Source organism: Kockiozyma suomiensis, assembly GCF_038497685.1.
Source record: "Kockiozyma suomiensis strain NRRL Y-17356 unplaced genomic scaffold V2V93scaffold_20, whole genome shotgun sequence".
Lineage (NCBI taxonomy): Eukaryota > Fungi > Ascomycota > Lipomycetes > Lipomycetales > Lipomycetaceae > Kockiozyma > Kockiozyma suomiensis.
In genome coordinates this window covers 131,195-153,260 of record NW_027117683.1, presented here as the reverse complement: position 1 = coordinate 153,260, position 22,066 = coordinate 131,195, and the positions used below count along the sequence as shown (strand labels likewise).

Below are 22,066 nucleotides of genomic sequence, written 5' to 3'. Positions count from 1 at the left end.
TATGATTAGCATTTATTTTCTATGAAGATGCGGATTTCGACAAGGGGCCAGGCTACAGAAGAAGAGTAATATAGACATAGCAGAAGGCGCTAAGCAACGAAATACAAGCCAGAGGCCATTTTTCCGATTCTGATTCTGTTTTCGAAGACTGCTCCGCAGCCGTTCTCGGAGCGACTGCGCGAACGGCTGCCTTCCATCCGACGCGCCTCACGCTGTCCGCCCGACGCTCGCTTCTTTTTTACTTCCTCTCCCCGGCCCTGCCTCTTCTCACACCTCTTTCTCTTCCCACCACTTTGTCTCTCTGCACACGCTTAGCTCTATTCGCCATGTCTCTTACTTCCAAACTTGCCATCACAGACCTTGACCTCGCTGGCAAGCGTGTCTTCATCCGTGTTGGTGCGCATATTTTCACCCTTTGGCTTCTTTCTCTTCGCTTCTCCCCCGCTAACCTTCTGCTCTTCCGACAGACTTTAACGTTCCTCTTGATGGAACTACCATCACAAACAACCAGCGTATTGTCGCTGCTTTGCCTACCATCAAGTATGCAATTGAGCACAGTAAGTCTCTCGTCGCACTTTTTACCTCGTGTATGCAAACTCTGTTCTGATCTGCCTCCACCTTCGCGTCTCTAGAGGCAAAGGCCGTCATCCTCGCTTCTCACCTCGGCCGTCCTGATGGCCAGGTCAATCCCAAGTACTCGCTCAAGCCTGTTTCTGAAGAGCTTGCAAAACTTCTTGGAAAGCCCGTTGCTTTTCTGCCCGACTGCGTCGGCCCTGAGGTCGAAGCAAAGGTCAATAGCGCTACCGACGGTGATGTAATCTTGCTTGAGAACCTTCGCTTCCACGCTGAGGAGGAGGGATCCTCCAAGGTTGATGGAAAGAAGATCAAGAGCCCGCCTGAGAAGGTCGAGGCATTCCGCAAGGGACTCACCGCCCTTGGCGACGTCTATGTCAGTAAGTGTAAACCTCTGATTTTTGGCAAAAATAGCTTTTTCCTTTCCTTTTTCTTTTCTCACGCACGCATAATTTTTAGATGATGCTTTTGGAACTGCTCACCGTGCGCACAGCTCGATGGTCGGTGTCGAACTTCCCCAGCGCGCTAGTGGCTTTTTGGTCAAGAAGGAGCTGGACTTCTTCGCAAAGGCCCTCGAGAACCCTGAGCGTCCTTTCCTCGCTATCCTCGGTGGTGCGAAGGTTTCGGACAAGATCCAACTTATCGATAATTTGATCTCTAAGGTTGATGCGCTTATCATCGGTGGTGGTATGGCTTTTACCTTCAAAAAGACTCTCGAGAATGTCAAGGCAAGTTTTTGAGTTTCTAGAAGACTTGTAGCGTCATTGGCTAACTTTCAGTAGATTGGCGCCTCTTTGTTTGACGAGGAAGGAGCAAAGACTGTTGGTGATGTCCTCGCAAAGGCTAAGGAACATGGCGTTAAGGTCGTTCTACCCGTCGACTACGTCACCGGTGACAAATTCTCCAAGGATGCCACTGTTGGCTACGCCACTGATGAAACTGGTATTGCTGATGGATTAATCGGTCTCGATATTGGAGAGAAGAGTGCTAAGCTCTTTGCCGACACTGTTGCCGAAGCGAAGACAATCTTGTGGAACGGGTATGATTCTCTATTTAGATTGAAGATTTTATATGTGATCTGAATTTGTATTAACAGTTAGTAGCCCTCCCGGTGTCTTTGAGTTTGACAACTTCTCCAAGGGTACCAAGACCCTTTTGGATGCCGCTGTCGCTGCTGCCGCTTCCGGAACCACTGTCATTGTCGGAGGTGGTGACACCGCCACCGTAAGTCTTTTTCTAATCTCCATTCTGTCAAAATATTTTGCTAATTCACATTTTTTGCTCTCTAGGTTGCTAAGAAATGGAATGCCGAAGACAAGCTCTCTCACGTCTCCACCGGTGGTGGTGCGTCCCTTGAGCTTTTGGAGGGCAAAGTTCTTCCCGGAGTGGCTGCCTTGAGCGATAAATAGGAGCTGGTTCTCTTTATTTGAAACCATTTCGGAAGGCGGCGCGTATACAGCACAGCGCCAGTGTTCATTTTTTTTTAAATCGTGGTTTTTTAATCATTTTCGATTTAACAATTTTTAACTGATATGCAACATGTAGTATATATAATATTGTAATAACCAGCAAGATATCTGATCGAAATGCTTTGCCGAATCAAGATAAATCTGCGCACGTAGGACGGGGTCAGTCACTTATGCAAACGCTGAAAGATGCTCATCGCGTTTAGGGTAAAAACAAGCCAGCCTCGCGAATGGATCCCTTAATTGGCATAATCCCTTATTACTCTACATGTTTTATTATTAGCCAGTTAGCGTTTCAGAAATAGGCCCGAGTCTGCACGACAATCAAAATTGCTGGTATATAGCAGCAATTTCTGCTGTATTACTGGCAGAGATAATGGAGTCCAAGGGAATATCGCCTTTTACTCTCGACACAACTCTGGTCGACAAGCAGCCAAAGAAGCGAGCATGCAGTCGTGCGACAAGAACAAGCATCTCGCGTAAAACCTTTGATTTAAAGGAACAGTGTGAGATTAAAGATCGGCCTTATATTAAAGATTTGTATTACACGCTTTGCAAGTCCAAACGGTTAGTGGTCGTTGTTGGCGCTGGTATTTCTGTGCAAGCAGGTATCCCTGATTTCAGATCTTCGGATGGAGTATTCAACACAGTAAAAAGGAGTTTCAACTTAAAGGGCAGCGGACAGTCGATGTTTGATTCATCAGTTTATAGGGATGCCGGATCAACTTCAATGTTTCACTCTATGGTAAACACGCTTCATTCTATCAGCAGTACCTCCCTGGCCACTAAATTTCACCACATGCTGTCTAAGATATCAACAGAAAAGAGACTGCTTCGGCTATACACTCAAAATGTCGACTGTTTGGAACTTTCTCTTACAGGTCTAAGCACAGCTGTTCCTCTTCCACCGAAAGGGCCTTGGCCAAAAACTATTCAACTTCATGGCGGCTTAAAGACAATGGTGTGTGCAAAGTGCGGTTGGATGGGTCCATTTGATCCCAGTGTATTTGAGCAGACTGGATCATCTGAATGCATTGAATGCAGAGAGCTGGACGATGTGCGCGCTGTGGTAGGCAAACGCAAACAAGGAATAGGTCGACTACGTCCTCGGATAGTACTATACAATGAGTTCAACCCAGACGGCGAGGCTATCGGTAGCGTCACCGCTGCTGATTTAAGATCGCGACCAGATGCGTTATTGGTTGTAGGTACCAGTCTGAAGGTTCCTGGTGTACGCAGAATCGTAAAGGAAATGGCAGAGGCGGTGCATTTGACTGGAGGACAAGTCATATGGATGAATGAAGAAGAGCCCCCAGCAATCAAAATGCTAGAGAACAGTTTTGATTTGGTGTTGAAAGGCGATTGCCAAAATATTCCCGATCTTATCGCACAATACCAAGAGCATCTGCAGGACGAGAAATCGCGACGGCCAAAAAAACGTCCAAAATCGGAAAAAAATGCAGATGGTCTGCAGCAATTGCAGCACATTACTACATCTTCTGCCCAGTTTGCTCCAAAGATCGAAGCTAATAACTTATCTAATATGTTTAAGGTGACTAAAAAGGCTGCCTCTGTACCTCAAAGTCCTGCAAAACCGATGAAAATCGGATTCAATGACAAGGATGACAACAGTGACAACAGCGACGAGCACAAACCTGTCAATGTATATCTGAAAACGGAAGACAGGTGAATTTCGGCAGTAGCTAGCTGCGTTCGATTTACTTGGTTTTTATCAGACGAGTGAGGCATTAAATTATGTTAGCGTATTTGTATGTATTTGTATCTAATTCTAGTCCTTGACCGAATGGGTATACGAAAAGTATTAAGTTATATTTTATAAAATTGTTTTTGTATTCTATGTCTATGACTTCTCAAGACTGGTTTCAAAATAATGAATATGTAGAATGAGCATGGTGGGTTAGGGGATATTCAATCGAGATCTCCCAACCGCCTTTTCAAAATATTACATCACGGCGGCAATATCAACGAGAACTTGAAAAACTCTTGACTGCAATCTATATAACTCGAAGAGGTTGAGCTTTTTGAGTCGTTTTTGGCCACAATGTCTAGAGTAGGCGTTATGGTTCTTGGGCCAGCGGGTGTCGGAAAGGTATTCACTATAATTTGATTACTGAATCGTCGATTTCGCTGACTTCTTTGTTAATATGGCAGAGTACATTCTGTTCTTCGTTACTTAACCACATTCAGAGCATCGGGAGGCGAGCTCACTTGGTTAACCTTGATCCAGCAGCTGATCCGGGGGAATATGAGTTTACGGTCGATATTCGAGATTTGATCTCATTGGAGGATGTTATGCAAGAAATGTCATTTGGACCTAACGGAGGCTTATTATATTGCTTTGAGTACGCTTTTATTTATTTATTGTCAGTAATCAGATGTTCAGGAAATATTGGGCTGATGCGCAGTTTGTGTTGCAGGTTTCTGATGAGCCATTTAGACTGGCTGGATGAGGAAATTGGAGATTACGAAGACGAATATCTAATATTCGACTGCCCAGGTACGTCCTTTGATTGTCGTGCTGATCTTCGAGAGAATCCTCTAATATAGTATATAGGCCAAATCGAGCTTTACACACACGTTCCGGTTCTTCCTGCGCTTGCTAAGCATCTCTCACAAAATCTCGGATTCTCTATGTGCGCCGCATATCTTCTGGAAGCTCCATTCGTTATTGACCGGCCAAAATTTTTCTCTGGAGTTATGAGTGCGATGTCTGCGATGATTTTACTGGAATTACCACATATTAATGTTTTGAGTAAACTGGATCTAATAAAAGACGACATGTCAAAGCAGGAGATCAAAACATTTCTCACCCCAGATGCATCGCTCTTGTCGGGAATCAATACGACTACAAATCCAAAATTTTACGACTTAAATCGAGCTCTTGTAGAGCTCATTGATGATTTTGGAATGGTTCAGTTTCTGCCATTAGATTCTACCAATTCGGACAGTGTGGCTATGATTTTAAGTTATATTGATGACATTACTCAATGGGCTGAGGCCCAGGAACCAAAAGAACCCAAGGATGATGTATTCGAGGAAGACAAAGAAGATGATACTGCTGCAGACATGATTGCGCAACTCATCAACCAAGATTAGAGTTCATGTGTATATTATGAAAAGCAAAAGTTTTTACAGAAGTAAAATATATCCAGCTTTTATATAAGCTGCTTTAGTGTATTTTTTGTATACGATCAGCTATATATCAGACAAGGCATTTGTGTCACAGAGCAATTACACTTAGCTAAACAGATTTTAAACTGGCATAGATACGACAACAGGAGCAGATGTAGAAATTTGGTCTACGCGAATTGCGCCAACGCTAGCTAGTGTCAGTATATGTAACAAACCTTGAGCTGCCACAGATCTAGAGTTCTCATCAGGCGAAATTATAGCTGCGAAAGGTAAAAATTTCTTTCCGAGAGCATCCATCTTCATAGCAACGTAGCTTTCATAGTCATTAGTTTTGATGATCGCGAAACAGTTGAAATATCAAGCATATACTTGTGCTTACTCGTAGAAATTGCGGTCTTCACGCTGAAGCAGGTTCTCTTCCATACTATCTGACACACCTAATTAACCTTCACATCAGATTTGTTATATTCAAGTGCAATCTCAGAAAAAAAGCTAATCACCGTCAAGCTCAAGTGAATAATCAATTAGCTCGTTGTCTTCAATTGGTATGTCAAGGTCAGAGGTCATTAACGATCGTCTTTGGCGATATCCGCTTGATCTTCTCCTTGAGGAAAGATCAACTGATGAAGTAAATCCTACGCTATGGGAGCGAGTGGTATTTATAGAGCTTCGACCGTTAGGGGTCACGTTCCACGGCAGCAATGATGAAGAATGCATGTAGGGCTGTCCGTCATCCGACGCTAGAAATCTTGGGACTTCAACATCTTCCTATATGAGAATTCGACATTAGCGTATCATTCAGCGAGAGTGAAACTCGTGCTCACATCTGAATTTGCGGGTACATCGGCATAATCGGTGTTAATGCCAAAGTCCTGATCGTCTGCGAAACCCAAAGCCCGTTCAAGCTCACTCTGGTCAGTAAGTGGTCTGGTGTTACGAGATCCTTGCAGTTTTGTAGTCTTAGCTCTTGGCAAATACGAAGACAGCGCAGAACCGATATCTTCTCCTAGAGAACCGGTTAAATCTCCTCCAAGCACAAAGAAGGAGTCTGCTTTTGCTCTGACAAACCGCTTCAGCTTTTTGGTTTTGGACTCGAAGATTTGTTCCTCCATTGCATGCAAGTAATATTCACGAGAGTCTCGCAAAGCTGCAGCTGTAAGCTGAGTTTCCGTATCAATTATGGGGGTGCTTAACGTTAACTTTCTCTTGACGGGGGCTCGTGCTGGCTGGTTATTATCGATGCTGAACTCTTTGAGAGTCGCTACGGAGGAGCTCATTGAATCAGACGCCGGAGCTATATTGTGATTATCGTCATAGTTGAAAACGATGTTTTCCAGATTTGAGTCAAGAGGCTTGTCAAATATATCAGTTTCATCCAAACTTTAGAGTAAGAGGTGACACACCTTGATTCCTCCGGAATAGTCCACGTATCCGTTGAAGGCTTCAGAAATCTGCCCATGCTCAAAATTACCATTCTCTCCAAGAGAAATCACTGCATCTGGATCATTGAGATCGATGACATCTCCTTCATGTCCAAACTCAAATGAAACCAATCCCATATCATCGTCAAGGCCAAAATCGAAGGAGCCAGACATTGGAGCATCGCGCTCAAATGGTCGAGTGGTTATTGATGCTCCCGACATGAATGATGCCTCTTCGGAGATCTCGGATGACGGATCTGCAGAGCTCGATACGTAGAATTCTATAGTATCTTGATTCGCGGACTTTTCCCAAGCAGGAAGCAAAGCAAAGTCGATAGAGAATGACGGATCATCCTGCAGCAGCAAATGTTCATACCTAAATTAAATGTCAATCAGCCATCGCTTGACCAAGAAACGCAGTCAATATACTTTGCGGACGTGCGATCAGATGAGTTAGACGGAAGCGCGCCAAGCATCATTCGTCGCAGTCTCGAATAAGCAGAAGATAGATCGGCTATAAACCAGTCAATAGCTAGTTATACCAACGGCATAGACAGATTTTTACTAAATAGAAATCCAGATTGCTGCTCATAGATACTGATAAGTCCGTACAAAAGATTTGAGCTAAGACGTAGAGCTAGTGGTTGGGGAGGATGCATCACAATATCACAGGCCGCAGGAATTGAGACTTCCAGGATCTCCTGTCCAAACAAATTCGCTGTCAGTTGTTATAGATCGCGCTAATGTAATAATAAAACAAGCTCACCTTCTTGTGAACGCGTTTCAGAGACGATTTGGAGCCAAGGGTCGCAACTAGCCTACAGGACGCGTTAGTATGAGGATGACAGAACTACACATCTTCACGCACCATGCAGTGCTGAGACCACCTGATTTTCGAATAAGAATATCATAAGAATAAAACATAATAAATGAACAATTAGATATATACTATTGCGGAGAGGTTGAGAAAGCACGAGGATTATTGGCAACAAATGAACAGATACGACTTGTTGACGCGTCAGAGGGTTAGGTGTTTTGACAATAGAGTTCAAACTTATTTCACGTGATTTGGAGTCACTCACGCGTCAAGCGTATTGCTGTTGTTGTTGTTTGCGCGCGCTCTTCACAAGTCTCAATCCCGCGGAATTATTTGACCAGTCAAATAATTTTGCGCTGTTTTTCTCCAGCTCTGTATTAACACCTCGCGAAGACTAATATATCATTTTGTTTTGGTATAGTAGACTGTGCAAACTTGAAGCTATTGCGGAATCGATCATGGCATCTCAGCATAGCACCGCATTAGAAGATTACAGTGGCGAGGAGGCAGCAGTAGGAGGGCCCACCCCCTTGTCCAATCTGGAGGTATTCAATTATCAACCTGCAATGATTTATTTTTGAAACAATACAAATGCTGATATGGGCTATAGGGAGGAGGCATTACCGCATCAGATCTGCGAAAAATTCTTGAAGCGGGCTTCAACACCGTCGAGTCTATCGCATATACGTAGGCACATATCAAACATTTTCAACGATGTGCTATCTTTGCTGACACCGCTCATAGTCCTAAACGCCAGTTATTGGCTATCAAGGGTATTTCTGAAGCTAAAGCCGACAAACTTTTGACCGAAGGTGAGCTAGTAATCATATGCTATTACTGGTCTATAGTAGCTAACTCTGCGTCCAGCCTCGAAGATGGTGCCAATGGGCTTCACTACTGCTACCGAATATCATCAGCGAAGAAGTGAACTTATATCTATTACTACTGGATCAAAGAATCTTGATACTCTTCTTGCTGGTGGTATAGAGACAGGCTCTATTACTGAGATTTTTGGCGAGTTCCGAACTGGAAAGAGTCAGATTTGCCATACTTTGGCAGTGACTTGTCAGGTATGTTTGTGCACATGCTGGTGATATGAGCTATTACTGACCAAGTAGTACAGCTTCCGATTGACATGGGTGGCGGCGAAGGTAAATGCCTATATATCGATACCGAGGGAACTTTTCGTCCGGTCCGACTCCTCTCCATCGCGCAGCGATTCGGCCTCAACGGTCAGGAAGTTCTCGACAATGTTGCATATGCCAGGGCATATAATGCCGATCATCAGCTACAGTTGCTTAACCAGGCCGCTTCTTTGATGGCAAATTCTCGGTGAGCAATTGATTTTAGCTTTTGACTTCTCTCTCTTGAGCATGCTTACTGACAGTTTATAGATTCTCGATTCTGATTGTTGATAGTATTATGGCTCTCTACAGAACCGACTTTAGTGGTCGCGGTGAGCTATCAGCTAGACAAATGCACGTTGCGAAGTTTCTCAGAACATTACAGAGACTGGCTGACGAGGTGAGCAATCTGCCTTGCGCTTCTTCATAGAGAATTACTAACGTGAGCTCAGTTTGGAATTGCTGTTGTGATTACGAATCAAGTGGTTGCTCAGGTGGACGGAATGGCTAGTATGTATAATCCAGATCCTAAGAAACCAATCGGAGGCGTATGTCTATCCCCCTGTTAAATTTTTTATTTTATATGACTTGACAATTAAGCTTTTACGATTTAGAACATCTTGGCGCATTCCTCTACGACTCGTTTATCGCTCAAAAAGGGTCGCGCAGAACAACGCATATGCAAGATCTACGATTCGCCATGCCTTCCAGAATCTGACTGTGTGTTCACGATCAATGAAGATGGTATTGGCGATCCCAAAGACGAGGACGAGTAGTTTGCTTTTGCTTGTCGACAGATCTGTATTTTACTTTTTGTGGATTTGCTATGCGTAAGGAGATATGTTTTATTATGGTAGACTATGAGTGAAAACTAGCGATGATATTGAATTTTTAATTAGCTTGTATATTACTGAAATCTACGACACTTGCAAGTAAACAGACAAGAACAAAAAAAGACGAAAAGTAAAACATAAACTTTTTTCTCTCAACACGGTCTATACAATAACTTTGGCAACCATTCTACTTGAAACATTTTTGGCAAACCTAACAAAGAAAAACTCGCTTATAGTGGGATACCCAAAAACTCATCATAGCCAAGAGTAAGATTAATGTTTTGCAAGCATTGCGTAGCAGCGCCCTTCAAAAGGTTATCGATAGTAGAAACGACAACAGCTCTAGGTTGCGTAGAATGCACGCCAAATCCACCTACTACAATACCGTGCTTTCCCGCGATATCCTTGACAAGTGGAATCTCAGAAGTCACAGAGATGAGCGGTTCACCGGCGTATTTTTCTTCATAGAGAGTCTTGATATCCCGCGCGGTAAGTCGCTTAGACAGCGGAACTGAAATCGAGAGGGTGATACCCTGGAACCATTGGGCAACGTGAGGGATAAAAGACACTTGATTTCCCAAATGAGTCGATATCTCACGCTCATGGATATGGTCAGTCAGCGAGTAAGGAATAAGATTATTGCTGAGAAAGCTGACATCGTTCTTAGGAGAAGGCTTGGTTCCGGCTCCAGAGTATCCAGAGACACCGAAAATAGTGGGTTGGCCCTCGACGAAGGGAATAAGTGGTGCAAGTCCGACTTGGGAGCCGGTGGCATAGCAGCCAGGGTTTGCAATCGTCTTAGACTGCGAGATGGCCTCTCTATCTCCGAGCTCTATAAATGAAAGAATTAGTACTAAATTTTTATTCGTAATGATGCTGAAAAAGAACGACATACCAGGAAGACCGTAAGCCCACGAGTCATTGAAGCGATAGTCAGCGCTCAAATCAACGATAGAGCTTCTGCTGTTTTCGGCAGATTGAATCGCATTGACAAAAGGTTGGCACACGCCGTTAGGCAGAGCCATAACCCAGGCGTCAATTTCCCCATTCTCTTCAATCCGCGCGACATCCTCAGCTTGCAGATTAGAATACTTCAAACTAGATTTTGTGTAGTCGGTAACATCTTTGCCATTGAGTTCACGCGATGAAACGTATGCAAGCTCAAGATTTGGGTGTCCATTGATGAGGTCAATCAGGGCCTTACCCGTGTAACCACGAGCGCCAATGAGGGCAATTTTCGAGGATTTAGTGTTGGTTGCATAGTTTCGTTTAGATTTGAGCTGAGCCGCTGGCTTGATATTTGGTCGTGTAGATGTTGAGAACTGACGAGTCTGCTGCGACTGAGTACGGCCAGACGAAGAAGTTGTCGTTTGGGGGGACAAGGTTGAAGACGAAAATCTCTTTATGAGGCTCTTGATCTGGTCAGGAGAGTCAACGCCATACCAAAACAAAATCTGACCGTTGTGAACAAAAGAGCCATCAGCACGATCAAAGAACCAAGAAGTTCGATCGTCGTTCTCGTATACGGTCCACTGCAGCGACGGGTTAGCGGCTCGGACAGCCGACCAAACGTTCTCGGTAACGTTATTTTGCCAGCCATCTTTGGAGGCGACGAACTTGTCGAGAAGAGGGATGCCGTCATCAGACTCTGATACAATAGCGAGGACTTCAAAAGGCTCGTCAGCGTATGCCGTGAAGTTTGCATTTTCGAGCGTGGAGGAGATGTATGATTTAACTGCTACCGGCTCGTTATTGAAGGATGGGTGCTTGAGAAGGGTAGTTTCGAGCGAGGAGTCGGGGAATTCAGCGACAGAATTGCGAGTTAGGAGCTTGTAACCGCGACGGATCATCGTCCCGGCGCCTGAATCGGTGAAAAGCTCTTTTTGGAGGTCACCAGTCGAGATAATGGCGACGGAGGAGGAACGCGGAAGTTGCATGAGGAGGTCGTGAATTTCCTTGATTTTTAGCTTTGTGCCATACTTCACCCAAGGTTGCTTCATAAGACCTTCATACTCCTAATATAAGAAAGAGAAATTAATAGAGAGATCAGGACACAGTGACCGAATGGGGGAAATAGTACCTCATCAAGGTTGATGACAGAGATTTTCTCGCCAGTCTCGCCATGCATAAGCCCTCCCTTCTCGTTGAGATATACGATCTTGAGAGGCTCAATGACTCTTGCGAGCTCACCGGCGGCGACGTCAGCGTTAACGTTGAGAATCTGACCATCATCGGTCTCTGCAAGACTGGTGAGGATGGGAAGAGCGCCAGCACGGATACTAGCTTCGATGGGAGTCTTGTCAACCTTTGTGATCTTGCCGACGAGCTTGTACTTGTCCTTGTCAAGGTAGTCTGCGGTAAAGACGCCGCCAGTGATGGGGCGGGCGCGGACACCCTGTCTCTCGAGTGCGTCAACGAGCTTGAGGTTCTGCTCGAGGAAACAGCGGCGAACGACGCTCATGGTCTTGCTGTCGGTGATGCGAATGCCATCGATGTAGTCTGGCTCGACGCCCTCTGCCTCAAGGATCTCGTTGATCTGAGGCCCTGTTCCGTGAAGGACGACGGGGAAGAGGCCGACGTGGTTGAGGAACGCAAGCGACGAGGCAAGTTCGTCGAGATTCTGGGTGATAATTGCACCACCGACTTTGATGACGGCGAACTGCTGAGAGTCGACAGAGGTGAAGTAACGCAGATACTGCTCGACCTCTCGCTTCGACCCGATATTGTTTAGTAGCTGGACGACAGTCGAGCGCGTCGAGTTATAACGCAGGCCAAGTCGGGCAACTGAACCAAATACACGAGTGTTCAGAAGGAGTCGGGCTCTTCGAAGGATCATTTTGGAGTTGCTGAAAAGAAGGAGGAAAAAAAGAAGAGGTCGAGAACCTTTTTCTCATTAGCAAATGAACCTTTTTCTCATTGGCAAAGTTTCTCACTAATCAATGACTAATCAATGACTAATATTACTGTGAAGCGTTAATTCTGTTGCTTTTGCCCTTTTTGGAAAAATGACTTACTACACTATTATCTGGTGACATTAATAAATAAAATACTGTATCATCTTTTTGTATTCACAGCGTCTTTGGGGCAGTTGCTATGACCTCGAACAGTCATTCTCTGTTCGCTATTTAAAATATGCTTCAACTATGCCACCGTGGCTTTTACTGTGGCTTGTTTGTTTACAAAACACTGCGCCGCTCGTCACTCACATCGCCCTCTTCTCTCTCATATTTTGATCTCCTCCCTTCTCTCTTTTTCTTTCTCTCCTCTTTTTTTACTGCTACTTTTGAGCTTTATTCAAATGGCGGCATCATTTTCCCCCTCCCGCAATTTATTCGCCAGCGGTCGCTCGCCTTCCCCGAAACGCTCTCCCGACCGCGCCTCCGAGAACTCGGCGGTCGAAAACATCTCAAAGTCCATTGGGGGTCTCTATGTAGCCTCCTCTGTGCCAAAGCTTTCGACTCTTGACGAGAATCATGACGACATAACCTCTGTTATTCGCCTCGACGATACCAAAGACTCTTGCTCCCCTTCCGCCGTCGACCGTCAAAGTCTTTCTCGCTCCGTTCGTTCAACCGGGTTGTCAGCAGAAGAAATGAAAAAGCTCAACGATCCGAAAACCAAGCGCCTCGTCAATGCTTCTCAAATTTGTACCTTTTTTCTACTTTTTTCTCTTCCCTTATCTCGTTATTAATTTCTCTTTATGACAGTCTTCCTCGACTACTACTTTGACCTCTTGACCTATATCCACAATCGCCAGCTCCGTCTTCAGAGATTCAAGCAAGTTTCTGAAACCCTTCCTTCCTCAGAGCAGCAACAGCAATGGAGATCTTACAGTGGCCGCGAGCGTGCGTATCTTCGTAAACGTCGCACCAGATTGCGCTACGGCGATTTTGATATCCTGACGCAGGTCGGCCAGGGTGGCTATGGACATGTATACCTCGCCCGCAAATCAGATACTAAAGAAATTTGTGCTTTGAAGGTCATGAAGAAAAATTTGCTTTTCAAGCTCGATGAAGTGTGTAGTCGATTGTTCTTGATTCTGTCCTTCTTACGCTAACAACTATCAAGATCCGACACGTTTTAACCGAGCGTGACATTCTTACCGCGGCCAACACACCCTGGCTTGTCAAGCTGCTTTATGCCTTCCAGGATCCAGAAAATATATACCTTGCCATGGTTAGTGTCTTTATGCAAGCTTCATGTTCTTTCCTATCTAATGACACGTAGGAATATGTCCCCGGTGGAGATTATCGCACATTGCTCAACAATACCGGCGTTCTCAGCCCACGGCATGCTAGATTTTATATTACTGAGATGTTTTGCGCAGTAGAGAGTCTGCACAAGCTGGGATACATTCACCGCGATCTCAAACCCGAAAATTTCTTGATTGACGCTTCTGGTCACATCAAGTTGACCGATTTTGGATTGTCTGCTGGTACTCTCAGCAATGACCGTGTCGAAAGCATGCGTATCAAAGTACGTTCACTTTTCCTTTATATATTTTTATATCAATTATTTCCATTTATTAACAATATTTTATACAGCTTGACGCTGTTAAGAGCACACGTGTTCACCATAGAACTATTAACGAGCGGCAGAGCCTCTATCGTTCGCTACGTGAGAAGGACATGAGTTATGCCAGCTCCATTGTAGGTTCACCTGACTACATGGCCCTCGAAGTCCTTGAAGGAAAGCAATATGATTATACCATTGATTACTGGTCTCTTGGTTGCATGCTCTTTGAGACTCTTTGCGGATATCCCCCTTTTGCTGGAGCAAATATGAATGAAACCTACACGAACTTGCGATGTTGGAAGGAAGTCTTTCGACGTCCTATATATGATAATAAGCAGTATGCTTTCAGTGATCGCACCTGGGATCTGTTGACCAAGTTGGTTGCAAGTCGGTCCGATAGGCTGCGCTCGATTCATGAGATCCATAATCATCCTTATTTCAGTGAAGTAGACTGGCCTAACGTTCGACGCACCCAGCCCCCTTTTATTCCTCAGCTGGATTCTGAAGTCGATGCAGGCTACTTTGATGATTTCTCAAACCAAGAAGATATGGCAAAATATAAAGAAGTCCATGATAAGCAGGCACAGCTCGAGATGCTTGCCGACAGACCAGAGCAGATAAATCGTGGAGCATTTATTGGCTTTACATTCAAGCACTCGAAAGCGCTCTCTATTATTGAAGATCAACAATTGAATGAAAGTAGTGATCGACGTAGAAGAGCGCAAGATATCGATTTTCAAACTATGCTATAATTCGTTATCTTTTGTGGCAATTTATTTTGCTAGAGAAGCGTCAGAAGAGAAGAGAGGTCAGTTTTAACGGGTTTCGGATCGATTTGTGGTTCAGCTTGTCGTAGTAATATTAGAGTGATTCGTAGTAGCAAATATACGGTCTTTATCGAATTCTAGATAGTTATATAATTATTATCTTGAACCTTCAACAAATATTCCTGTGATTATCATTCTGTGTTTTCAGTAAGCCATAAACCTCGGTAGTCTTCTCGATAATTATTAAAATAAAGACTGTGTTTTGATTAAAACCAGATTGAAGTGAGAATCATTGTCGACTACTAGAGTGAAAAAAAATATCATATGGACTTTTTTATTTCGCAAATACAACGATCTTTAGATTAATAACTGTACACAACTCATCAACTCAAATGCCAATCTACGCCGATTTTTTTGCCTTAGCCAAAGCCTTCTTAACTTCGTACCGTCGCTAATGAAAAAGTTAGTACTGCAAATTATTTTTTGAATTAAGGTGCTCAAGAACAAGATGATCGAGAGATAATAATTCAACAAGTCTTTTAGAGAAATAAATGACACATACCTGCTTCTTGAGAATCAAAACCTGGAATCGCTGGAAATCCGAAAGACCCCATCTTATTTCGCGGCTCTTGATCGTCTTGGCCCAGGCACTCTTTGCCCACTTTTCATCGATGGAGGACTCGTTCCACTTCTTGGTAAGGGCGGTGCTGCGGGCGCCACGGGTAAGCTTTGCGATGACGAGAGGAGTGAGGGTGACGTGAGCGAGGCTGAGAGCCTGTCTGGGTACGCCAGAAGTGGGACCGTCAACAAGGATCTGTAAAAAAAAAACGATTAGCTTTTGTTTGCTGCAGCTGTTGATGTTGTCTTCATTTGAATGAGCTTGCAAAGACATACACGCTTGTGGTCGATGATCTCGACGATGGCGGCGAGCTTTCCGGCGGAAGGACCCTTTGTGACGAGAACAATACGGCCGGTCTCAACAAGACGCCACTGAGGGCCCTGAACGGAGGTAACTTCAGCCATTGGAAGGGACGATATGTGAGGAGGAAGAGGAATATAAGGAGGGAATTGATAGGTGTTGATTGTGTGAATATGGACGAGCAGTGTTAGTGTTCGTGAAGCCAGTCTCTGAGAGTAGAGCCAGTGTCAATATCGCAGTCACAAATAATAGATTGTAGGGTTGTACCCTATGTTTACACCAACCCCTTAAAGCTCACCGAAGCGCGTCTCTGGAGACTAGGATGGAAATAGATTTTTTATATTTTTGGAGTATTGTATCTGACGAGCAGACGCTATTTACTTGTGTTTTTGTTTCTATATTACTATCACTTATACTACTACTACTACTAATAAATATGCTACAAGCGTCAACAACTATCTTCCTCGTTCAAGCAAAAGATGGCACAGATTGAAGCAGTTCAATCCTTGCTTCGCAAAAAAAGAGCTCTTTTCTGATTTCTGATATACATGACAATATGATGAGATAATTTGCGATTGAGAGCCTTTAACTCTGAGATTATTGCCTAATCTCGCTACGGAGTATTGGCAATATGCGACTAAATTACTTCTGATGCATGTTTTATCGAGCAGCTTATTAAAAGTCGTACTTCTTGAACTTGGAATGTATGTGTTCTAGTTGTAGATACTAAATATATATATAAAAATACAGATAGACAATGTATTAATACCAATATGGATGAAAAGCAAAGCAGAAAATACACATATTTCATGTGTTGCAAGAGCATATACTACATCGAGAGAAAAAGAGAGAGAAACGGCAAAAGAAATAAAATAAAAAACACCACTACAGAACACATATAAATCCAGGCAAATACTATAAAGCAAAAATAGATCAACCAATGAACAAGCGAATTTCGTAGAAAACGCAGAATAAGCAATCTTTGTGCGGTCAACACAGCCTCCTTCGTATTCATTCTCACAAGATAGACTGATTGCAAGCAGGTAGATCGTCGGGGACGGATAGTACATTATATGGGGACATGAATATAAATCATTAAAAGGACAGGAAACGATTGTAGAGATCAAGCGGAAGATCAAGTAAAATGGATAATGACTGGAATGATGATGATGAGGATAAGAGCGATAACGCCACTACAAGACAGAGCGCAAGTCAGCTCATGCAACACAATTCAATCCATGAGAGATAGAAATACATACCCAATCAGACACATCCGCATCTTCATATCCTTCCACCACATGGCTTTCCGTGTGCGATTCGCTCCACGTCGGAATCCCTGTGCCGAGACGACGAGGTTGTCAGTCTTGTCGCGCAGGTCGGTAATGCGCTCACCGCGCTGGGCAACCTTGTTGATGTTGTCGCGCATGATCCCGACCGTATCATCAATTTGCTAAAAGCAGAAAGAAAAAAAGAAATCGTCAGTACAGCGCCAGTCATCGACAAACAAGTGGGATGCATACTGCCTGGATGGCCGCGGTCTTGCTGGGGCCGCCATTGCTCGACGCAGCCGGCGAATCGTATGGCACGTAGGGATCGTACGGGGTCGTGCCGGACGCCATCGATAAAAGAATTAAGAATAAAAGAAAAGATAGGAAAGGAAGAGGAAAGATTAGCAGAAGGCGAGGGAGGAGCAGCAGAGAGTACTAAAGCCAGGGGTATGTGTTAACAGAGAGCAGCTGTCTATTTACTTTCTGCCCGCTCGCTCCGCGAACCGCGCCCGACGGTGGCGGTGTGGCGCAGCTAGCAAAACCTCTCCTAATACACACTGAACATCATTTATTTATATAATTGATCTTCATTCCTCTGATATATCAAAGATAGACAATTTAATATATACACATTCTCTATCGCAACTCGTTCACAATGTCTCGTAGCACTGGCCGCGACTCGGCCATCCGCCGCTTAGACACCGTACTCTCTCCTTCTTTCTCCCTCTTCGTCTGTCCTCCTCCATGCATCTCGTGTGCACCTGCTTTTGCAGCGTATATCCACCCTTTCTCTTCCACAAGGCTGAAAAACCGCTCAAGCATACTCACGTTCTTCAGCGTTTGCCGCGACCCAAAAATAATCAACTTACTCCGCGCTCTCGTAAACGTCACATTCAGTCGTCTCCACTCTGTAAGCAAATCTCCCACCTTACTCTCCAAATTCGACCGCACAAGCGATATGATCACGCATTCTTTGTCGCGCCCTTGGAATTTATCAACAGTCTGCATTTCAACGCTCTTGAACTCTTCTAGACCTTGTCCTATCAACTTCAACTGCGCTCGATAAATTGAGATAATTCCTATATCCGTCTCTGATACACCACTCCGGAGCAGCGCCCTTGTCATCTGCATCATCCATAGTTAGCATCGTTTCTCTTGCCTAGTTTTCTATTCTATACATACCTGCTGCACCATCGTTGCCTCCACCTCATTCTGCACACGGTCACCTTTCACTACTTCTTGTCCCGGAATACCGTCTGTATCCACAAATACTACCTTGACCCTGCGATTTTACACTCAAGTTAGCTTCTCTTCAGCTTCACCGGCAATAGCTACCTCATGAAAATACTCACTGCTCTCTCAATAAATCTCGGATCCAGCATTCATCTCTGGCTCCGCATTCCGCCCCGCAATTAAGTTGATCTCGCACTGCAAGTTTCTGCGCAGCTACTGTTTCCGATCCACACTTTAACTTCCCCGCATACACAAGTTCATTCGACAGCGTCATAATTTCCTCACACATCCGATACTGATGCTCAAGCGTTACTACAGCCCCCGGATGCGTCTCCGAAAGCGTCCTAAACAAACTTGCATCGAGTCCGCCTTCTTTCGCTTTCTTATCCCTCACCAATGGCGACAGTTGATAATCATCGCCAACCAGTATAAACCGATCCGCGTACCGCAACGGGCCAATGCACACCGGTAAAGTCACCTGTGACGCCTCATCTATAATGCAATAGTCAAATCGTCGCTTTGTAAACAACGGATTGCCAATACCCAAGCACGTCGTCGCAACTATCTGCGAGTCAAAGTAATATTTTCGCAAATCGCCAAAGTTATCCGGTAAATCGGACTGAGTGATTACAAACTTCTTCACCTCAGGATGTATCTATCGCCACATTAGCTCAATTAATAACCTGTTACCGTCACTAGTTCACCTACCTTGCCCGTCGGCCCAAGTCGCAACACGCTAGCTCCACTAGACTTGATTTTGAGAAGAATATTGTCAACAGCCGTATGCGTGTACGAAGTCAAAAGAATTGACATGTTTTGTGCAAGTAGCGCTTCGATAACTCGAACTATTGTTGTCGTCTTGCCAGTGCCAGGCATTCCCATAATCAACGCATAATCCTGAGCTGCATAACACTTGCTATTAGTGAACTGAAAGAAAGGAAGTGCGGAGATTCCACAAACCTGCTAGAACTTGCTTAACAGCTTTCTTTTGATCTATGTTCAATCCGCCTAGATCTGGCAACGTCGGTGGCGCTATGAACTTTGGAATATCAAGGTTCACAATCAATCTTCTTTTTTGCTCACTATTCTCGTGCATCAAAAGCTGTATGAGATTATTCCTTATAAATAACATAGTATTGCTAAAATCGTCTTTGTCAACTCGGTATCGAATATCTTTTAATGGCGCTACTCGATCCTTGGAATCAAACTCACGGTCAACCGAAACTGCAATCCAGTCTGGTCCTATGGCCTTCAATATCCCGCTTGCTAAAGCTATGTGTCCGAGATTGTCCGAGACCAAAATTGGCTCACCGATATTAATCTGCGAATTAAAAAACGAATTTGTGTCTGACTGACTGATTACTCGCGATAGTTTGTAATCAATTTTCTTGCTGACTTGTCCATCGATATCGGTCTTACTTCTAGAGTCAACTCTTAGAGATGCAAAGCATCGTCCCATTGCTTGACGATCAATATCGCTCATAAGCCAGAGCTCGTTGCGGAACCTAGCCATATTTTTTTCTTCCATCGTCAGCAGTTTATCCCAGTGCAACAAGAACTTCTTCTCCGTCTCCCCAATATGTGCCGTCATAATCTCATAATTTGTTTCTGCAAGCTTTGAACTGTCTCCATCCGTTGCTTTGAAAAAAAGAAAGCATGGCTTCACCGAAAAGCACGAGTTACACCGACCAGTGTCTCTCGTTAACGCAATCGGTAAATTGGGATCTCTAGACCCTTGAGCGATGTAATTCCGTCCTCTAATCAGTGCACCAATTTCAAGCCTCATGACTGGAACAGAAATTGCTTCCGAGAAATCCAAATAGTAGAGGATTCCCTGTATAACTGGCATATCATATCTATCAGACAATAATAGAGTATACAGAATAGTCTGAGCGCGATGATTAGCTATTTGGCTTTGCTTTCCGGTTTTGATTTCAAATGGCATTGTGCGCGCATCTATTTGCTGCTGCTGACCGCCCGTCTTGACGGATATAGTCATATCAATACTTCCTTTCAAACCGTACATTGGTGACCAGATTGCCTCTTCGGAATCAAGTATATCTACGATATTTATATTGCTTGTTGCAAGTTTATCATACTATCCAGAGAGTTAGCCATTTCACGAAAAATAATAAACTAACGAGTAATGACACTCACTTTTCGGAGAAAATGTACATGTTTCTCAGCCCATGACTGAATCAAGGGATACTTCTTCCTGACATGAGCCCAGACCCGATCTAAAGGCTCCATAACGAAAAACAGCGTTTCAATATTCCGAGAAATTATCCCTTTAAGCGTCTCATCCATAAATTCTCTGGTAAAATTCGAATTCATCATGCAGTCTTGAAATAGTTCATGGACAATAGTACCATAAGCGGTAGCGGTATTTACCTCCATAGGGCTCTTGACTCGCTGCATTAGCACCGCACGTCTACTGCAGTCAAAGGACTGCGACACGGTTGTAATAGGAACAAGGGTATCGGGATTTGTAATTAATAGACCTCGATCTTTGTCAATTACGCATTGTCCAGTCTGATCAAATGCGCCAATGACATTGACAACATCGCCAATTGCCACAAACGAATCTGCCCAGTCATCGCGAAGGAGCACTAGCATGCAAACTGCGCTCTGTGATTCAGAAACGGTAAGTCGTCGTTCAGGTTTGATTTTTTGTTTGCTTAGGTACTGACCGTCTGCTACCTCGGCGACCGTGAAGCGGTGGTATCTTCTTGTACGAGTCTAAGATGCAATGCACATATTAGCACCTCTGAGAAACACTATAATAAAAAAGGAATGCCAAAAACATACTGTAGATTGCGATAAGATAGGACCATTTTTTGGTTTTTCCAGCTGTGTCATCAGCTGATCGACTTCATATAGATCAAAATCTTCATCTGAGAAATCGTCGTCAAAACCTTCTAGCTTGATTTCTGTTTTGACAATGTTTGAAATATCTGTTTCATTTGCATTTACGCTTATGCCACTGTCCTGGTCTTTATCAATCCTGGCAGTTGCAGCATCTGGCTCTGGATGATGAGACTCTTTGATCTCCGGCTTATCCGGCAAAAGCTTAGCCTGTGTCGCAAGTGTGGCCTCTACTTGATCAAGATAAGCTAAGTCAAAATCGTCATCGTCACTGCCACCAAAATAATCTTCTTCCTCATCAGCGTGACTATCATTGAGTTGTAGAGGAGCATCAGCAACCGGCGCAGTCTGCTCAGCTTGAGACTGAACTAGTATGTCAGACGTCTCGGTCATCTGCGGAATATTCTTCCGTCTGCGCTTTCGATATTGTGAAATCGGCCATTCGGGATCACAACTTATTGCTCGTCTTCTATGCGCATTCTTACTTGGACTCTGACCGAGCTTCCAGTGTGCGTTATACCGCATTAGCAGTTCAGTTGCGGGATCAGCCGTAGGCGTTGGTGTGCCCGTGTCCTCTTCTACTGTTGTTGCTGCTGTTGCTGCTCGCAACACGTCAGAGTTGTCAACAGTAGGCGATGAGCTCTCAATCAAAGCTTGATGATCAGGATCTGATGAGAGTAAAGCGTACGGCAACTTCGCCCATGTTACGCTCTCCTCGGGCGACGAAGATACTGATCCCGCCACACGACGACGCGCAACACTCTCGCGTACTCCATCAGTGACTGCACGCTGCCTACGCGGTAATGTCACCAAATCGCTTTCATTTCGCAGAGGAGTATTGGTTAAATCAGTAAGTGCGCATTGATTCGACGCTTGCGGCAGACTTTCGGACTGGGAACTGCTCCCTTTGTGCACACTAAGAGGTAATACGCGATAAGTTGTCGGCGCGTTCTCGTCAGACTGCACCATTTGTCGTAATTGCACTTATTTGCTGGTACTTGTTCGCATAATCTGTACTAGATCCTGTTTTTTTCGCTCGTATAAATATTTCGCAACAATAAGAATGGTTCCTGAATTTGTAAGATGCAGGGTCGTTCGGGGGAGGCTTATAA

General features: G+C 44.3%; 10 protein-coding genes across 10 annotated transcripts; 5 read left to right on the top strand and 5 right to left on the bottom strand.

Annotated features, from left to right (window-relative positions):
- Positions 1 to 326: 326 nt before the first annotated feature.
- V2V93DRAFT_383060 (phosphoglycerate kinase) lies at positions 327 to 1,982 on the top strand (the record flags this gene model as incomplete). The annotated part of the gene is made up of 7 exons (XM_066912179.1): positions 327 to 396; positions 468 to 557; positions 633 to 953; positions 1,033 to 1,301; positions 1,356 to 1,612; positions 1,677 to 1,797; positions 1,863 to 1,982. The coding sequence occupies 7 exons, from the start codon at positions 327 to 329 to the stop codon at positions 1,980 to 1,982; spliced, it is 1,248 nt and encodes a 415-aa protein (XP_066763089.1).
- A 53-nt stretch (positions 1,983 to 2,035) lies between these two features.
- Positions 2,036 to 3,927, top strand: V2V93DRAFT_138077 (DHS-like NAD/FAD-binding domain-containing protein). Its single transcript, XM_066906829.1, has one exon. The coding sequence runs from the start codon at positions 2,416 to 2,418 to the stop codon at positions 3,727 to 3,729; it is 1,314 nt and encodes a 437-aa protein (XP_066763088.1). The 5' UTR covers positions 2,036 to 2,415; the 3' UTR covers positions 3,730 to 3,927.
- Position 3,928: 1 nt separating this feature from the next.
- Positions 3,929 to 5,571, top strand: V2V93DRAFT_138104 (GPN-loop GTPase). Its single transcript, XM_066906830.1, has 4 exons — positions 3,929 to 4,149; positions 4,212 to 4,402; positions 4,478 to 4,557; positions 4,615 to 5,571. The coding sequence occupies exons 1-4, from the start codon at positions 4,102 to 4,104 to the stop codon at positions 5,154 to 5,156; spliced, it is 861 nt and encodes a 286-aa protein (XP_066763087.1). The 5' UTR covers positions 3,929 to 4,101; the 3' UTR covers positions 5,157 to 5,571.
- On the bottom strand, positions 5,313 to 7,537 carry V2V93DRAFT_329484 (Rec8 like protein-domain-containing protein; the record flags this gene model as incomplete). Its single annotated transcript, XM_066907627.1, has 9 exons — positions 5,313 to 5,505; positions 5,572 to 5,629; positions 5,693 to 5,960; positions 6,017 to 6,544; positions 6,596 to 6,989; positions 7,022 to 7,127; positions 7,179 to 7,314; positions 7,380 to 7,431; positions 7,482 to 7,537. The coding sequence occupies 9 exons, from the start codon at positions 7,535 to 7,537 to the stop codon at positions 5,313 to 5,315; spliced, it is 1,791 nt and encodes a 596-aa protein (XP_066763086.1).
- A 197-nt stretch (positions 7,538 to 7,734) lies between these two features.
- Positions 7,735 to 9,502, top strand: V2V93DRAFT_376578 (Rad51-domain-containing protein). The gene is made up of 8 exons (XM_066911789.1): positions 7,735 to 7,975; positions 8,041 to 8,117; positions 8,175 to 8,242; positions 8,298 to 8,500; positions 8,554 to 8,762; positions 8,825 to 8,954; positions 9,007 to 9,102; positions 9,169 to 9,502. Exons 1-8 carry the CDS (start codon positions 7,889 to 7,891, stop codon positions 9,328 to 9,330), a joined length of 1,032 nt encoding a protein of 343 aa, XP_066763085.1. The 5' UTR covers positions 7,735 to 7,888; the 3' UTR covers positions 9,331 to 9,502.
- Positions 9,397 to 12,717, bottom strand: V2V93DRAFT_376576 (Aspartate/glutamate/uridylate kinase). Its single transcript, XM_066911788.1, has 5 exons — positions 12,402 to 12,717; positions 12,321 to 12,350; positions 11,468 to 12,270; positions 10,283 to 11,402; positions 9,397 to 10,219 (listed from the first exon to the last, which is right to left on the bottom strand). Exons 3-5 carry the CDS (start codon positions 12,221 to 12,223, stop codon positions 9,618 to 9,620), a joined length of 2,478 nt encoding a protein of 825 aa, XP_066763084.1. The 5' UTR covers positions 12,224 to 12,270; positions 12,321 to 12,350; positions 12,402 to 12,717; the 3' UTR covers positions 9,397 to 9,617.
- On the top strand, positions 12,611 to 14,843 carry V2V93DRAFT_376572 (kinase-like domain-containing protein). The gene is made up of 5 exons (XM_066911787.1): positions 12,611 to 13,034; positions 13,095 to 13,402; positions 13,456 to 13,563; positions 13,615 to 13,863; positions 13,932 to 14,843. The coding sequence occupies exons 1-5, from the start codon at positions 12,686 to 12,688 to the stop codon at positions 14,652 to 14,654; spliced, it is 1,737 nt and encodes a 578-aa protein (XP_066763083.1). The 5' UTR covers positions 12,611 to 12,685; the 3' UTR covers positions 14,655 to 14,843.
- A 143-nt stretch (positions 14,844 to 14,986) lies between these two features.
- V2V93DRAFT_376569 (60S ribosomal protein eL14) lies at positions 14,987 to 15,816 on the bottom strand. Its single transcript, XM_066911786.1, has 3 exons — positions 15,564 to 15,816; positions 15,232 to 15,483; positions 14,987 to 15,120 (listed from the first exon to the last, which is right to left on the bottom strand). Exons 1-3 carry the CDS (start codon positions 15,690 to 15,692, stop codon positions 15,070 to 15,072), a joined length of 432 nt encoding a protein of 143 aa, XP_066763082.1. The 5' UTR covers positions 15,693 to 15,816; the 3' UTR covers positions 14,987 to 15,069.
- Positions 15,817 to 16,299: 483 nt separating this feature from the next.
- Positions 16,300 to 17,380, bottom strand: V2V93DRAFT_376565 (synaptobrevin-domain-containing protein). Its single transcript, XM_066911785.1, has 3 exons — positions 17,109 to 17,380; positions 16,848 to 17,038; positions 16,300 to 16,781 (listed from the first exon to the last, which is right to left on the bottom strand). The coding sequence occupies exons 1-3, from the start codon at positions 17,205 to 17,207 to the stop codon at positions 16,724 to 16,726; spliced, it is 348 nt and encodes a 115-aa protein (XP_066763081.1). The 5' UTR covers positions 17,208 to 17,380; the 3' UTR covers positions 16,300 to 16,723.
- Positions 17,381 to 17,423: 43 nt separating this feature from the next.
- V2V93DRAFT_376561 (uncharacterized protein) lies at positions 17,424 to 22,064 on the bottom strand. The gene is made up of 7 exons (XM_066911784.1): positions 20,898 to 22,064; positions 20,247 to 20,828; positions 19,050 to 20,187; positions 18,798 to 18,991; positions 18,209 to 18,744; positions 18,039 to 18,138; positions 17,424 to 17,981 (listed from the first exon to the last, which is right to left on the bottom strand). The coding sequence occupies exons 1-7, from the start codon at positions 21,921 to 21,923 to the stop codon at positions 17,493 to 17,495; spliced, it is 4,065 nt and encodes a 1,354-aa protein (XP_066763080.1). The 5' UTR covers positions 21,924 to 22,064; the 3' UTR covers positions 17,424 to 17,492.
- Positions 22,065 to 22,066: the final 2 nt, after the last annotated feature.

Excerpts from the sequence above, each read along its gene's own strand:
- V2V93DRAFT_138077 (XM_066906829.1), top strand. The coding sequence starts at position 2,416 with ATGGAGTCCAAGGGAATATCGCCTTTTACTCTCGACACAACTCTGGTC.
- V2V93DRAFT_138104 (XM_066906830.1), top strand. The coding sequence starts at position 4,102 with ATGTCTAGAGTAGGCGTTATGGTTCTTGGGCCAGCGGGTGTCGGAAAG. Across the intron at positions 4,150-4,211 it reads GGCCAGCGGGTGTCGGAAAG|AGTACATTCTGTTCTTCGTT; the intron begins GTATTCACTATA and ends TTAATATGGCAG. Across the intron at positions 4,558-4,614 it reads TCTAATATTCGACTGCCCAG|GCCAAATCGAGCTTTACACA; the intron begins GTACGTCCTTTG and ends TATAGTATATAG.
- V2V93DRAFT_376578 (XM_066911789.1), top strand. The coding sequence starts at position 7,889 with ATGGCATCTCAGCATAGCACCGCATTAGAAGATTACAGTGGCGAGGAG. Across the intron at positions 8,118-8,174 it reads GTCGAGTCTATCGCATATAC|TCCTAAACGCCAGTTATTGG; the intron begins GTAGGCACATAT and ends CACCGCTCATAG. Across the intron at positions 9,103-9,168 it reads CTAAGAAACCAATCGGAGGC|AACATCTTGGCGCATTCCTC; the intron begins GTATGTCTATCC and ends TTTACGATTTAG.
- V2V93DRAFT_376576 (XM_066911788.1), bottom strand. The coding sequence starts at position 12,223 with ATGATCCTTCGAAGAGCCCGACTCCTTCTGAACACTCGTGTATTTGGT. Across the intron at positions 11,403-11,467 it reads CTGTCATCAACCTTGATGAG|GAGTATGAAGGTCTTATGAA; the intron begins GTACTATTTCCC and ends TTCTTATATTAG. Across the intron at positions 10,220-10,282 it reads GTGGGCTTACGGTCTTCCTG|AGCTCGGAGATAGAGAGGCC; the intron begins GTATGTCGTTCT and ends TTTCATTTATAG.
- V2V93DRAFT_376572 (XM_066911787.1), top strand. The coding sequence starts at position 12,686 with ATGGCGGCATCATTTTCCCCCTCCCGCAATTTATTCGCCAGCGGTCGC. Across the intron at positions 13,403-13,455 it reads TGCTTTTCAAGCTCGATGAA|ATCCGACACGTTTTAACCGA; the intron begins GTGTGTAGTCGA and ends ACAACTATCAAG. Across the intron at positions 13,864-13,931 it reads TCGAAAGCATGCGTATCAAA|CTTGACGCTGTTAAGAGCAC; the intron begins GTACGTTCACTT and ends TATTTTATACAG.
- V2V93DRAFT_376569 (XM_066911786.1), bottom strand. The coding sequence starts at position 15,692 with ATGGCTGAAGTTACCTCCGTTCAGGGCCCTCAGTGGCGTCTTGTTGAG. Across the intron at positions 15,484-15,563 it reads AGATCATCGACCACAAGCGT|ATCCTTGTTGACGGTCCCAC; the intron begins GTATGTCTTTGC and ends TTTTTTTTACAG. Across the intron at positions 15,121-15,231 it reads TTTTGATTCTCAAGAAGCAG|CGACGGTACGAAGTTAAGAA; the intron begins GTATGTGTCATT and ends CTTTTTCATTAG.
- V2V93DRAFT_376565 (XM_066911785.1), bottom strand. The coding sequence starts at position 17,207 with ATGGCGTCCGGCACGACCCCGTACGATCCCTACGTGCCATACGATTCG. Across the intron at positions 17,039-17,108 it reads AGACCGCGGCCATCCAGGCA|CAAATTGATGATACGGTCGG; the intron begins GTATGCATCCCA and ends TTCTGCTTTTAG. Across the intron at positions 16,782-16,847 it reads ATGCGGATGTGTCTGATTGG|TGGCGTTATCGCTCTTATCC; the intron begins GTATGTATTTCT and ends TCTGTCTTGTAG.
- V2V93DRAFT_376561 (XM_066911784.1), bottom strand. The coding sequence starts at position 21,923 with ATGGTGCAGTCTGACGAGAACGCGCCGACAACTTATCGCGTATTACCT. Across the intron at positions 20,829-20,897 it reads CTATCTTATCGCAATCTACA|ACTCGTACAAGAAGATACCA; the intron begins GTATGTTTTTGG and ends ATTGCATCTTAG. Across the intron at positions 20,188-20,246 it reads ATGTACATTTTCTCCGAAAA|TATGATAAACTTGCAACAAG; the intron begins GTGAGTGTCATT and ends CTCTCTGGATAG.